The sequence below is a fragment of the Larus michahellis genome, chromosome 6 (assembly GCF_964199755.1).
Source record: "Larus michahellis chromosome 6, bLarMic1.1, whole genome shotgun sequence".
NCBI classification, from domain to species: domain Eukaryota; kingdom Metazoa; phylum Chordata; class Aves; order Charadriiformes; family Laridae; genus Larus; species Larus michahellis.
In genome coordinates this window covers 45,490,274-45,503,216 of record NC_133901.1, presented here as the reverse complement: position 1 = coordinate 45,503,216, position 12,943 = coordinate 45,490,274, and the positions used below count along the sequence as shown (strand labels likewise).

Sequence of the window (12,943 nt, the reverse complement as noted above, 5' to 3'; positions counted from 1 at the left end):
AACTTCAATGGTGAATTTTAATACACCAAAAAAAAAAAAGGGACCTATGTCTTAAATTCCATAGACCAAATACTTTCTTGGTAGTTGTAAAACAAGTAATAGTATTCGAGGCAATAGAAGAACAACTTTTTGGCTTTGATAGTAATTGATCCCCAGAATTTCTAAGACTTGATTTGTTTGGTGAGAAGCAGAACTTCTGCAAAGGCAGTAAAGCTTCATGGACCAGGAATAACAGCTGTTAAATTATTTCTGCTGCTTTTTACCTCTTTGCTTAGAGAGCTCTATTTTGGATGGCAGCCAGTGAACACTAGTTGGAAGGTGAGATAGCGGTTTTTACTACATGAGTCAGTCCCAAGTGTTAAAAACCTGAATACGCTAAGAAGTAAAACAGATGTGGGTTCTTTTTCTGGTTGTTCTCAATTCTGGCTTCTGTGTATAGAAGTTTTAATCCCATAAAAGTATTCAAATTAGTAGATTTCCTGTGGAGGTTAGCTCATAGCAAGGAGAATACCTGGAGGAGCACATAATATTTAAAAGTGGCTTGCTGGTAGGATCACAGAATATCTTGAGTTGGAAGGGGCCTATAAGGATCACTGAGTCCAACTCCCAAGGATGTTGAGATTCAGAAGTTTAGAATCTTACATTCCAGCAACTGAAAATTGGTGAGGCAGTACTCAAATTTGGACTTGCATATTAAGGTATTTATGAAGTTACAGCAGAGGGGGTTTTCTTGAAGTTACTTTAATCTGTAAGTTTTTCTGTCCTACGCCAACCTTCTGTTGTAGACTGACATCTAAGCTTGTCCTTTGATTAAAGATAAGCCATTGGCAACTGTGACATGTTTTTTTAGAAACTTCACTGAAATTGTAAACGGTCATTTCATCTATAAACAGCTATTGGATACTAGAGAAAGGAATATAGTAAACAATACTGAATGTTACTTTATGCAAGAGTACAAGCACAAAGTATTTGCATATCACATGAGAGCAAGGTCTGCAAGCACTGTGGTGCATCAGCTGCTGCCGTAACTAAGAAGCTGTTTTCAAGCTACAGCGCTGGGCTACTTGGCGGAAAGGGTTGGACTGGAAAAGGATCAAGAGGGATTTAAGACTTTTTTTGCTCCTAGCAGTCAGCACTGTGGACTTCCATTGTTTGATTTTTAACATCCTTTTCAGTACTTGTAATTAATACTGATTTGAAACTGTCATGCTTTTCACGAGCATTAAAGTGTGGTGCATATTTTATGCATCTCTGTGTTCACAAAGGAATAAATGTGGATTTCTGTCTCTTAAAGGAGTGCATTGCAAAACTTTGTTGAAAGGGTGAAAAGCATTCAAGTTGAAAGGTTAGATTCAGTCACTGTTAACTTCTAGCTTGTCTCCCACAGACCCTGTGTGGTGGTGGCCATCCACCCTTGCCGTCGGGTCTGCCAGTCCACGCACCTGCAAGAAAGAGTGTGTTAGAGCTGAATATTGGAGGGGGACGGGGAGCTTGTTGTAAAAGAGAGGCCGTTGCGCAGATATAGGACAGGGAAAAGAGGGGACATCAATGAATGAAACTGGATTTGGTTTGGGGAGCTGAAGCAAAGGAACATGGAGGGGGTTGGGTAGTTTCAGGGAAAGGACTCTCTTGTAAGCCTGCGATATAGAGGAAAAAATCTGGGGCAAGGTGGTGTACCCACCTGCAAGCTGTAAGATCACTTCTTTCTTGTTCCTGAGCTAGACAAAACCAAGCTGCTCTTTGAGGGCTGCTCACATACCTTGAGCCCTCCTGATTTCAGTTGCAAAAACAACAGTACCAAAAAGGACAGTGTCAGTGCTGAGCACAGGACAACCCTCTATGTCACCAGACGAGTTCATCTGTCTCATCCCTCGCCATCTTCTTTCTGGGTGGGAGGCCAGGAGAGGATTTCAGAAGCGGGGCTGCAGTAGCTGCTCGGTGCCTGGCTTGCAGGAGAAGAGGTGGTTCAGGCCACCCAGGTGAAGGGAAGTACACTGCTTGTGCGGTGTAAAGGCAGGTGTGTGCATCGCACTTTGGGGTATGCAGCTGTTGCTGACTTTCTCAATGGTCTGCGTGGCCAGCTCAACTGAAAGTTACTTGGTTCATAGTGAACCTTATGTTTCTTTACTGTGATATATCTTTTTCTTGTGGGGGAGAGAGGAGAGCTGAGATGGGATGAACATAGGGCAGTTCTGTTGGAGGATCTTTCCTGTCGTCATTTCATACTCTCAGGTTGGTTACCAACACAGAGCTCAGTTCAGTCAAAGCCACAGATGAGTCTTGGGCTTTTCCTTTGTGGTGTAAACTTAAGAGAGGCTGTTGACTTGACTTGCTTCCTTGATGGTCCTTAAATGAAAGCAATCAGCTAACCTAAATATTTGTTCTGAAGGGGATAGATTTCCTTACCTATTAAGAGTAAAATGTCTCTAAATAGGTAATCCTGTTTATGGAGAACTGGTATTGTTTTCTGAAAGTGTTACAACCATGTAGAAAACTTCTGCTTATGTCTTTAGAGGACCATAGTTTCAGTAAAATGCCACTATCCTTATTTATGGGATAAAGGACTGTATCTAGTGGTCAGCAGTGAAAAGTTTTAAAGCATTCCAGCATTTATCGCACAGATTATTTTTTTTAGATATCGAATTTCAGATGTTACGGGCTTTGTCAAGCGAGTTATTGTGTCATTTGTTCTGCCCACAGCTTGTGTTGTGTTGATCGCTGGCCAGATGATCTCAGCCTTTACTGTGGACTAGCTCAAGGGAAGATCCTTACTGAAGGGCTTTAGAACAGGCAATATTAGATTTCAGCCACCCTTTTCCATAGCGAATAGTTGAATTCCCTTTTTGTTGGGAAGACTCAACTCCTAATTCTGCCTGAGAAGTTGCTGCAGGACCATAAAACCTATCTAAGAAGTAGGAGAAGCTGGAGTTTGTTTGAGATGGTTTTTCAGATCTGGTGTAAGAGGGTAGGAGGGTGATTGTGATTGGTGGCGGTGGTTTGTGGATGTTTTTATTTTTAGGAAAAACCCAGAAGCTTTCCCCCCAAAGCTTTATTTTTTCATTTCTTTATAGTTCTCAGGAAAAACAGTGTTTCTGAAATATGATTGCTGAGATCTTTGACTTTACAAATTACTTGTGTGACTTATTCTTCAGGTTACTATCGTACAGAAAGAGATAAAGGGACACAGTATGAGCTGTTTTATAAGAAGATGGATGGCATGGAATACAGGCATGTCACCTTGTTCCGACCTTTTGGACCCCTCATGAAAGTGAAGAGTGAAACGGTCGATATTTCTAGATCAATCATTAACATTATTGTCCCTCTTGCTGGAAGAACTGAGGCATTTGCACAATTTATGCAAAACTTTAGGTAGGTGCATGAAATTATATAGTGAGCTCTATTGCTGATTTTCAGTATTTTGTTTCCTTTTCAAAATGAATTTCTGTTCTGGTGGATTTGCGACAGAAATAATGATTCCAACAGTGTGTGCAACTGCCTTGGGATGTTGGTAATTGAACGAATTGTATGGAGAAAATATTCCTTCTAAAAGGATTTAAGAGATTCTCAAACTGCAGACCAAATTCTCAAACTTTTAGACTGAACGCCAGGGCCACTGTGAACCTGGACACAGGTGAACATCACTTTTGTATTTGTGTCAGCTTTTGAGCTACAGTTTATAAAATAATGTGTTAGAATGAGACACACAGTATTGGAACCTTCTGATTCAAATGGGAAAGATGGGGAAAGAAGAGTTGAAAACCTTTTTTTTTTTTTTTTTTTATTTTGTTTTCTTTAGAAGCTAGTTGAAGTTTGACTGGAATACTTAGATCTGCGAATACTTTTAAATGCAATAGCTTTTAAGTACCTGAAGCTTCTGTTGTGTTGCAAGTGGTTATTGATATCAGCTTATCTTTGTGCTTATAGGGATGTGTGTATTCATCAGGATAAGCGTGTCCACCTCACAGTGGTGTATTTTGGACAAGATGGGCTGTCAGAAGTAAAAAGCATCTTAGAATCCGTAGCAAGGTAAGTGCGTTGATCCAACATCAATCAATGCAAACAATGTTGATTGGCATTTAAAATGGCTTTTAAAAAGGATGACGTAATAAAAAGAATAATTTTATAGTCCATTACAGGTTAATAGGGAAAGTAAGCTTTATTTACAGCGCACCATTTTTTGGTTGGCATTTTACAGCTTAACTTGCAAAAGTCTCCTGAAGACTACTAAAAATCAAGTTACAGGCCAAAAAAGATTAAGAGCAGTGGCTTTGAGGTTTCTTTCTGACAGTCCGAAAAACAAGAGGGGTGAGTTTTGCAGTGAACATTCAGTCATGCTAACAGATTGATCAGAGTTAAAGTTCTTTGGAGCTGGGATGTACATTTCAATAGCTCTTTCGCTAGAAAATCAGTTTTATTTAATGATAAGGAAGAGAAATGTAGTCGAAGTAGGCTGCTGGGCTGCTGAGTCTGAGAAGTTAAGCTTTGCCCTCTGTCCTCTGGGTACTAGGTAATTGGGCCCATACTTGCCCTCTGCTATAAAACACCTTTAAACACTGTTTCATCATGGCTGTCTCAGCAAATAACACTACAGTAGTGCAGATATAACATGTGACGGCGAGTTGGCCTGATGTGCACAGACATCTCCTAGGAAGGGAGGAGGAGTGCTTCTGCCTTCCTCCTGCAGAGCCTCCCTGCCATCCAGCTTGCCCGGTGCCGGCCGCCTCTCTGCCTCTGAGGCCTCTCTGCCGCCTGCCTCGCTCCCTGTGAGATGTTCTCCTCTTCGCACAGCGTGGAGCCAGATTCAGTGCTGCGAACTCACTGGGTGTTTATCTGGTTCTTTATCTTCTCAGTGGGGCTACGATTGAGTATCTTCAATCTGTTCTCTGCGAGCATTGCCCTCTGAAGCATCTCTGAAGTGGGCACTTAACTTTTCTTGAAGATGTTCCCCGGATGTATTTGCTTTCTCCCTTTGCTACTCCTTCCCTCTCCTGGGATGAGTACAGGCATGTGTGCTACTGGTATGAAATAGCAAGGAGAAGCAAACTGACCGGGCTATGGTGGCATCACCACACAGGTGGTTCTTTGCCTCATGAGTTCGGTGGTGCCAGGACTCTGGCTTTCTATTTGCCCTTCCCACGGAGATATTGCTCTATTAGTCAGGACTTCTTAGTTTGTGGAGACAAATTTTAGATGGCATTGTAATTTTAGAGAATACTTTAATTCACATCAGTTGCCAAAAGGCCTTTTTAATCTGTCTGAATGATTAAAGGCAAAGTGAAGTTATGAAGTAAGACTGAGGTCCATCTTTTTTGCAATGTCTAAACTCTCACACTTAAAATAGGCGCTAAGTGGAAAAGATTATTTTTTTTCTCATCCTGATGATATAACTTTTTTAAAAAAAATTTCCGGAATGAAATTACTGTAGAATGCTGCTGAAAAAGTATAAATGGTCCCGTCTGCCCCCTCACCCTCCAGATTTATTTTGGGTTTGGCTGTGTTTTTCTTCTAGAGAAACTGACTTCCACAATTACACGCTCGTCTCTCTCAATGAGGAATTTAACCGAGGCCGGGGACTTGACATGGGCGCCAGAGCCTGGGAAAAGGGCGAGGTCCTGATGTTCTTCTGTGATGTTGATGTTTATTTCACAGCTGAGTTCCTTAACAGTTGTCGCTTAAATGCTGAGCCTGGTATGTTCTTTTACAGTATGTTCCTTTACAGTTGCTGTAAGTGAGTCTTGTAGTCTTATTCGGTTTAAACTGACCTGTGTTGAGCATATAGAAAACTAACTTGAATGGTGGAGCTTATTCAATGTCATGCACCTAGGAAAACGGAAAATACTGTGTGCACAAAAGACAATAGTACTTAGAAATAATTTTTGCCTTAGTGTAGCTTGTTTGAAGAACACATCTTTCTTACACGGTAAGTACAGCTTTCACAGTTTCTTAAGATTTGGCTGTCTAAAAGAAAGATGGACAGTTTAATTGCTTTAGCAACTAGGCTGCGTGTAAATTTGTATAACAAAACTCAATGTAGCACTTACAGTGGAAGAAGATTTTTGCTGAAATCTCTAACAAGTTTGGTTTATGTCTTCTCATGCTTGTATGGCCAAGGCATCGTGTACAAATGGCTTTCAGTAGAGCTACACGATGTGCTCCTTACAGAGACTGGGCTAATGTTCCACATTTACATCCCAAGATCTGAAATTTTCTGACCATTTTTCTCAAGTTTGTATGAAGCTTGCTTGTTCTACAAGCTTCTGCCAAGAAGGGTAAAGCTTCCTTGAGTTAACAGGCATGCTAGTTAAGACCTTCTCCTGTCAAACATTTGTTTGGGTTATTTTTTTTAATGCTTACTCTTATTCCAGATTTGTTGCAGCCAGAAACCATTTTCTCCAAATGTCAATTTGGAATGAATAGATACTTTTTCTTCACATAATAAACAAGCAAGAAAATCTGCTATAAGCCAGATATTTGGATTCTATTTCCTGCCTTTTCTTTTATTTCTGTCTTGGCACTTCATGAAACGAGTTTTATAAATAATTGGAAAATCTTTGGAGAGAAGCGTCTTGTGAGCTTTCACAAGGAAGGGAGTTTGAGAGGCTGCTTGACAAGTCATACTGACAGTTTGTCACCTTTGCTTCAAGTGAGATCTGAAAACGCGTCTCACATGTTCAGAGTTCACGCCCAAATCAAGGTACTGACTATTCTCGTGGGCTGTCATTGATAACCTTTGCAGCACTGACAATGCAAGAGATACTTGGAAAATAGTTATCTGGCTTCTGTAATAGGCATAGAATTGGTGTCACAGCGTAATCAGGATACTCATGATGCTTAACGCCCTTGCAGGACATCCTGGATGTATGCACTTTTAAAACGCTTATGGAGAGAGGCAAGTTCCTAAAACTCAAGCTATGCAAGGTGTTACTCAGACTTGGTATTTTTTAGCTTTACTGCATACCATTATTGCAGGGATTTTTCACTGTCATCTAATGTGATATTGTGATATATATAATATTTTATATGCATATAAGTATGTATAACTACATATAAATGTATACCTATAGGGTATATATAAATATGTGTACATATGTATTTTTTTTAATCCTGCGGGCTCTACCCTGCTAGATGTTATGGGCTACCTAAATGGGAAATCTTAGCAGTTAGACCTTATATTTATTTGTTTTCACGAGATGGCTAATAGCTAATATTTTACATAAAGGGAATATTTCTAGTTTCCTTTTGGCTTCAGAAAGCATGCCCACAGTGAGTAACAATTACCTTTTGACTTGCAGGGAAAAAGGTTTTTTATCCTGTGGTATTCAGCCTTTATAATCCTGCTATTGTCTATGCCAATCAAGATATACCACCCCCTGTGGAGCAACAATTGGTAAGCAGAGTGATTTATTCTGGATAGAATTAGTTGTGCTTTGTATTAAAACAAAAGTAAGTGTAACTTTATAGTCTGTTTGGGATATCTTATGACCTTTGGCAGTGCATATCTAAACACTTTCTCTCCATTATGGGCAAAGCACTTGGAAGAAAAGCTTATCAAACAATACAAGACTTGTTCTTAGGTAAACTTGGAGTTCTACCTACATTTAAAAAAAATTAATTATGTTCTATTAATCAAATGAGATTTTAAAAAAATAATAGTGTACTATTAATCAAATTATCTATTGTTTAATTCTGGCTTGGAAAGCCAGTATTTTAGGAGGATAGTGTAATAACATAGCAGCGGCTTCTGTCTTATGTCCCAGCAAACAAAGAAGTGGTGAAAGGGAAAAAAAAAAACTATGAATGGTGCTTGATAAGCTTCCCTCAGTATTGAGAGTCTTTGCTAACTGCCAAATGGCAGTTGCAGCAAGTGTGCCATGTAACTCGAGGTGGGCTGAGAGGTTCATCAGTTGCTTTTTCCGTGCTGTGGACAGCTGTGCTCTGTGCAGATTGTTTCTTTATCTTGGCCATCCAACATCTGCCAGAGCCGTTGGCTGTTACACAGCTAACTTCATCTTGCTTTTGGAATGAGAAACACTGCTTCCAGGGAAGCTTATAGTCAAAATAATAAACAAATAAACCCTGCAAACATTCAAGAGAATGGGTTTAAGGATAATTTGGGACTCAGCAGAAAGAAGGGAGTACTGTATTTCTGGGTCTTTGCCTGTAGATGGAATGGCCACGGTTAATGTCCAGCCTGACTCTTTCAAGAGACTGCATAAATGAAATTGGGTTTTGCAGCTGGGACTTCTGAGGTAGACAGGCTTGGAGGAGAGAAAGCAGAGTGCAACACAGCCTTACTAAAAGAAAAGAAAAACATAAAAGCCCTTACACCCTGACATTGTTTGCAAGGATCCTACTCAAAATAGGAGGGAAGCTTTAGCATATGGCCTCAGGTGGGCATGGCTGAGGGAGGAGCAAGCTCCTGCCTGACAGCTCTGCTGTTTGCTTTTTTGACTCCCAACAATTTCATGGTTGCTGATTTCAATCGCAAAACTTACTTTTCTTGTCATAGCAGAACAAGAGACAAATGTGGTCTTAGAAACCAGGTAGGAATTGGAGTATCAGGAACAGATGATCTGGCAGTAGACTACCAAAAATTTACTGCTTGGTCTGAGCAGATAAATGGAAAATAGGGGTGGCGTGGCAGAAGGTAAACGTGGAAACTGCAATGAGAGTGAGTGTTTGGAATGGATGGCAAAGGGTGAAGTGAACAGCAGGTAATTAGGAAGCCCACATCTGTGCATGGCACAGACATACTAGAAGCGTTATATGCCGTATCCTGCACTGAGCGAATGGTTGAAAGCGCTTAGCTTTCTACAAACCCAAGTGCAGTGCACCTCCTTTGATGTATTTTGCATTTCAGAATGATACTGTTTTAAAATTGCAGGTACACAAGAAGGATTCAGGTTTCTGGAGGGATTTTGGCTTTGGAATGACTTGTCAATATCGGACAGACTTTCTGACTGTTGGTAAGATGGAAGTGTTAAAAAATTTTTTTTGTGTGGTTTAAAAACTGATTCTCTGTTCTTATCTAAAAATGGGAAAGTAATGCATTTATTTCTTTTGTTATTTTCCCAAGCCCAGCAGTCAGACTTGCTTGATAAGTTCGATCAATGAGATAAATTAGTTTTTCTAGGTTTTGATGTCCCATCTGATGAGTTTGTTGAAAGTCACAGTAATTTTAGTAGCGACACTTCCACTCTAGAACTTCTAAAAAATTTTTCTTTTTTTTTTGTACTTTGTGACTGTCTGAAGCAAATTAAGAAACACGTCCCTCAAGTAAACCTGTAACGTAGACAAGAAGCATTCAAATTCTTTCTTTTAAATAACTTTGAGTAGTCAAACGTAGTTGTGCGAGACTTCAGAAATGCGCTTTGGCACCCCCTTGTGGCATGCTGTTCAAACTGAGAGCAGCTTGGTGTGCTGCAATTTGGAAGACCATCTTGAAGATAGTCTGCCAGGAGGTGTTAAGGCTGCAGCCCTGGGTGCTGTGTAATGGCTTGAATGCAGGCTGACTTCTAATAACAGCCACGTTGCCATGTGTATGGTATATGCTAAATGAAGACTTCATAATTCTAGAGTTTTGAAGTTGTGCGTGAGTCTGGGTCGATTTTCACTACGGTCCTGGAAAGGCAAGAGGACTTAAAATGGTGGAACGGGTTCCTTTCCTTAATCCAGCTTTTTGAGTTGTGACCTACGGAGCAACTGCTGGCATTTTTAGAGAGGGCTTTTCATATGGTGCATGACTGCTTCATTTCCCAGCTGCTAAAATCCATTATGATTGCTAAAAATAACCCAAAAAGCATAGCCAGTGAGGTTTGCCTACAGTTTTCTGCAGCTGTCACATGGGATGTCATGCATAATGTGATTTGGAGACACTGTTCTAAGAGGCTCTCTGAAGCCAGTAGCGCATGATCTGTGTCCTGGGTGGTTTCCACCACAGAGGATGTGCTACGCTTGAAGCTCCTCTCCCTCAATTTGCCATGCTTCGGTAGGGAGAACTTAAAGTGAATTGCTTCAGAATTTCTGGTATGTTGTACCAGATTTGGTAATACGTTACAGAAGGAGCGTTGCTCTTTTTGCCTTGTGTTTAGCTTATGTGCCAAAATAATGTTTTCTGCTGTCGTTTTTATAGGGGGGTTTGACTTGGAAGTGAAAGGCTGGGGCGGTGAGGACGTTCACCTGTACAGAAAGTACTTGCATGGTGACCTTATCGTCATCAGGACACCGGTCCCTGGTCTCTTTCACCTCTGGCACGAGAAGCATTGTGCAGATGAACTCACTCCAGAGCAGTATCGCATGTGTATCCAGTCCAAAGCCATGAACGAGGCCTCTCACTCGCACCTTGGGATGCTGGTCTTCAGGGAGGAGATCGAGACTCACCTCCGTAAGCAGGCTTACAGGACTAACAGCGAAGCAGTGGGTTAAATGTCACCCCCGTGACATTTGATGACTTCGAATTCACAATGAACCAGCATCATTTTACAGCCTTAATTCAGCTTAAAAATGCAGTGCCTCTCTTTTTCAGTGAAGAAGAGTTTAGGGGGGTTTTCGGTTCTTGTATTTGTTTTCCAAGTAATTCTTTGACTAATATGCTATTACCTACATATCTTGCAAGTTTAAGCACCTCAAATAAATTGGAAAGCGTATGTAGTTCAAGGAATGTGTTCAGTATCGATTGGAAAAATCAGTGGAATGTTCAACTCGACACTTTTCCACGTGGTACATTTCAATTCTTATATTTGCATTACTTTAAGAATTAAATTAAATCATCTTCTGGGTTGAGTATTTTCAGTCTGTATGGCTCACCGTGCTGTGACTTTAGAAGGATGCTATACCTACACTCCACTGTAGAAACAAGAGAAAGGTCTGAAAAAGAATCTCACCGTGAAGGGTATATGGGATGTGCTGACTGGTACGCCAACTGTTCAGGTCGCTGATTTCACAGCAAGGGCTTGGTGCCACATTTGCTTATTAACAGACATTCACATGGTCGAATGTAGAATGATTCATGTGAAGCAGCGGGAATGAAAATCTTTTAAAGTGGAATTTTAGAGCATATAATGTAATTTCACACTGCAAAAGAGGCACCACCATCTTATCTCGGTGATGGATCAGAAATTTGGGAACGTTCCAGTTGGGCATTTCTGGGTCTGGTTTTTTCCCACAGTAGATGCCACATCACAGAACTTCTATAAACTGAACTGTGCTATGAAACTTGTTTGTTTAAAGGTTTTGGCCCCACTCCTCCATATTCAAAGGCCCTGTCTGTCCATCTCGTCTGTTAAGTTGAGGAACCATCTTTTCATTTCCACATAAGTTTATTAGAGGCCCATTTGCTGTTATGCCAGTATTGCCCTTCTGCTTTCTTTTTGTTTCTGTCATTTTCCTGACGTGTTTTTGGAAGGCAGTCATATACTCTTAGCTGTTTCAGTGACTGAAAAAGCAAGTGCTATTACAGTCTGTCTTCATACAATGCTCTCCATTCCACTGGTTATCCTAGTAGCCTTATTTTTCACTTTTTCAGTTTGAGGGGTTTTAGGGTGATTTTTTTTTTCTTTTCCTCCATTTTTTTTGGTTGGTTGGGTTTTTTTGAGCATGCATAAGCAGAATTATGCTGTGGTCTCATTAGTGCCTTGTACAATGGCACTACTACGTCGCTACTTCCCTTTGGGGTATTTCGGGATGCATAAGCAGTTTAAATGCAGGCAGGTCATTTTTCTCCATGTTGTCTTATATGCTACCATATGGCATGCCTCATTTTTAATAATTTGTTTATAGAATGAATGCTGAGAATGCTAATGCAGTGGTTAAACCATTTGCATGGTCTCCACTGAATTTAGAAATTAGTTGAAAACCCTTCTCAAGCCAGGTAATTAAGATCTGTTTATGAATTCAGTTTGCTTCAAGAATTCTGAAGGCAACTAAAGATTTAAATTGTTGATTTCTGAATAGCAGATATGCTGTGCAAATGGTTCTGGGCACTGATCCTTTTTATATGTACATAAAATTTGCCTTTATGTAACTTATTGTGGAGAACAGTGTACTGTATTGTACTTAGAGTGAAGAGAACACATTGCAAGACTTCTTGCAATTGTTGTTCTCAATATAATAAATGGAATTTCTGCATTTTAGAAATTGTTTTAAGCTGTTTCTTTGAAATAAGTTTTTACAATGATATTTTACGAGGCAGATGACGTGCCAGAATGAAGTAAGAATATTTGCAGTGAGAAGTTTGACCAGCTCATTTTTGCATTTCAAGTGAGTATCTCCCCAGACCAGATACAAAAGTGCGGTTAGTTCCCCAGACAACCTAAGCTTAAACCGGATGTTGTCTTATTTTATCTTGGTGGCCCCTAACAAAAACAAGGTACCAGTGAGGAAAAGATTAAATGCATTGGCATTGATGATTTGGGGTAAGGATGAAAGTGGGACCTTCTGCTGAGACTCTAGCCCTTAAAACTTCAGCTACTACTGCTGTCCTGGCTCTGCTGCAGGAGAATAAGCATCAAAAACGCCTCTCGCTGACGCCACCACTGCTTGGCACGCACAGAAATGGATACGGAGGGTGTGCGGAGGTGTTGAGCATCGCTGCAGCTCAGCTCTGAGCACTCAGCCACTACCCCAGAAGGAGCTGGTTGTCCTAGTTTCCATGTTTTGGAAACACAGCAGGCTGCTGCTGCTTATATCCAGATCTCTTACCTTTTGCTATTTTCCACTGAGTGGTTGTGCTTATCAGCAATGGTGAGGAAGGAGAACAGTGTCAACTGTCCGCATCCGTGCAATCAGAAACTGCCTATGGTGTCGGTGCTGGAAGACAATCGGGGAAGTCTGGAGCTGAATGCAGTCAACAGGAACCACTTTTGAAACGCTGTTTTCCGTTCATCTTCCCAAAATATGGGAGCGAATACACTGGAGTTAAAAGGAAGTCAGAACTCTTTGAAAT

At 40.6% G+C, this 12,943-nt stretch overlaps 1 protein-coding gene across 1 annotated transcript in view; it reads left to right on the top strand.

The window, feature by feature from the left end:
* CSGALNACT2 (chondroitin sulfate N-acetylgalactosaminyltransferase 2) overlaps positions 1 to 12,128 on the top strand; it is a 34,665-nt gene extending 22,537 nt beyond the window's left edge. Inside the window, exons 3-8 of the mRNA XM_074590389.1 lie at positions 3,153 to 3,369; positions 3,925 to 4,026; positions 5,510 to 5,688; positions 7,293 to 7,387; positions 8,885 to 8,966; positions 10,133 to 12,128. Of these exons, the coding sequence (XP_074446490.1) occupies positions 3,153 to 3,369; positions 3,925 to 4,026; positions 5,510 to 5,688; positions 7,293 to 7,387; positions 8,885 to 8,966; positions 10,133 to 10,425 (968 nt within the window). The 3' untranslated portion in view covers positions 10,426 to 12,128. The remainder of the gene's footprint in view (positions 1 to 3,152; positions 3,370 to 3,924; positions 4,027 to 5,509; positions 5,689 to 7,292; positions 7,388 to 8,884; positions 8,967 to 10,132) is intronic.
* Positions 12,129 to 12,943: the final 815 nt, after the last annotated feature.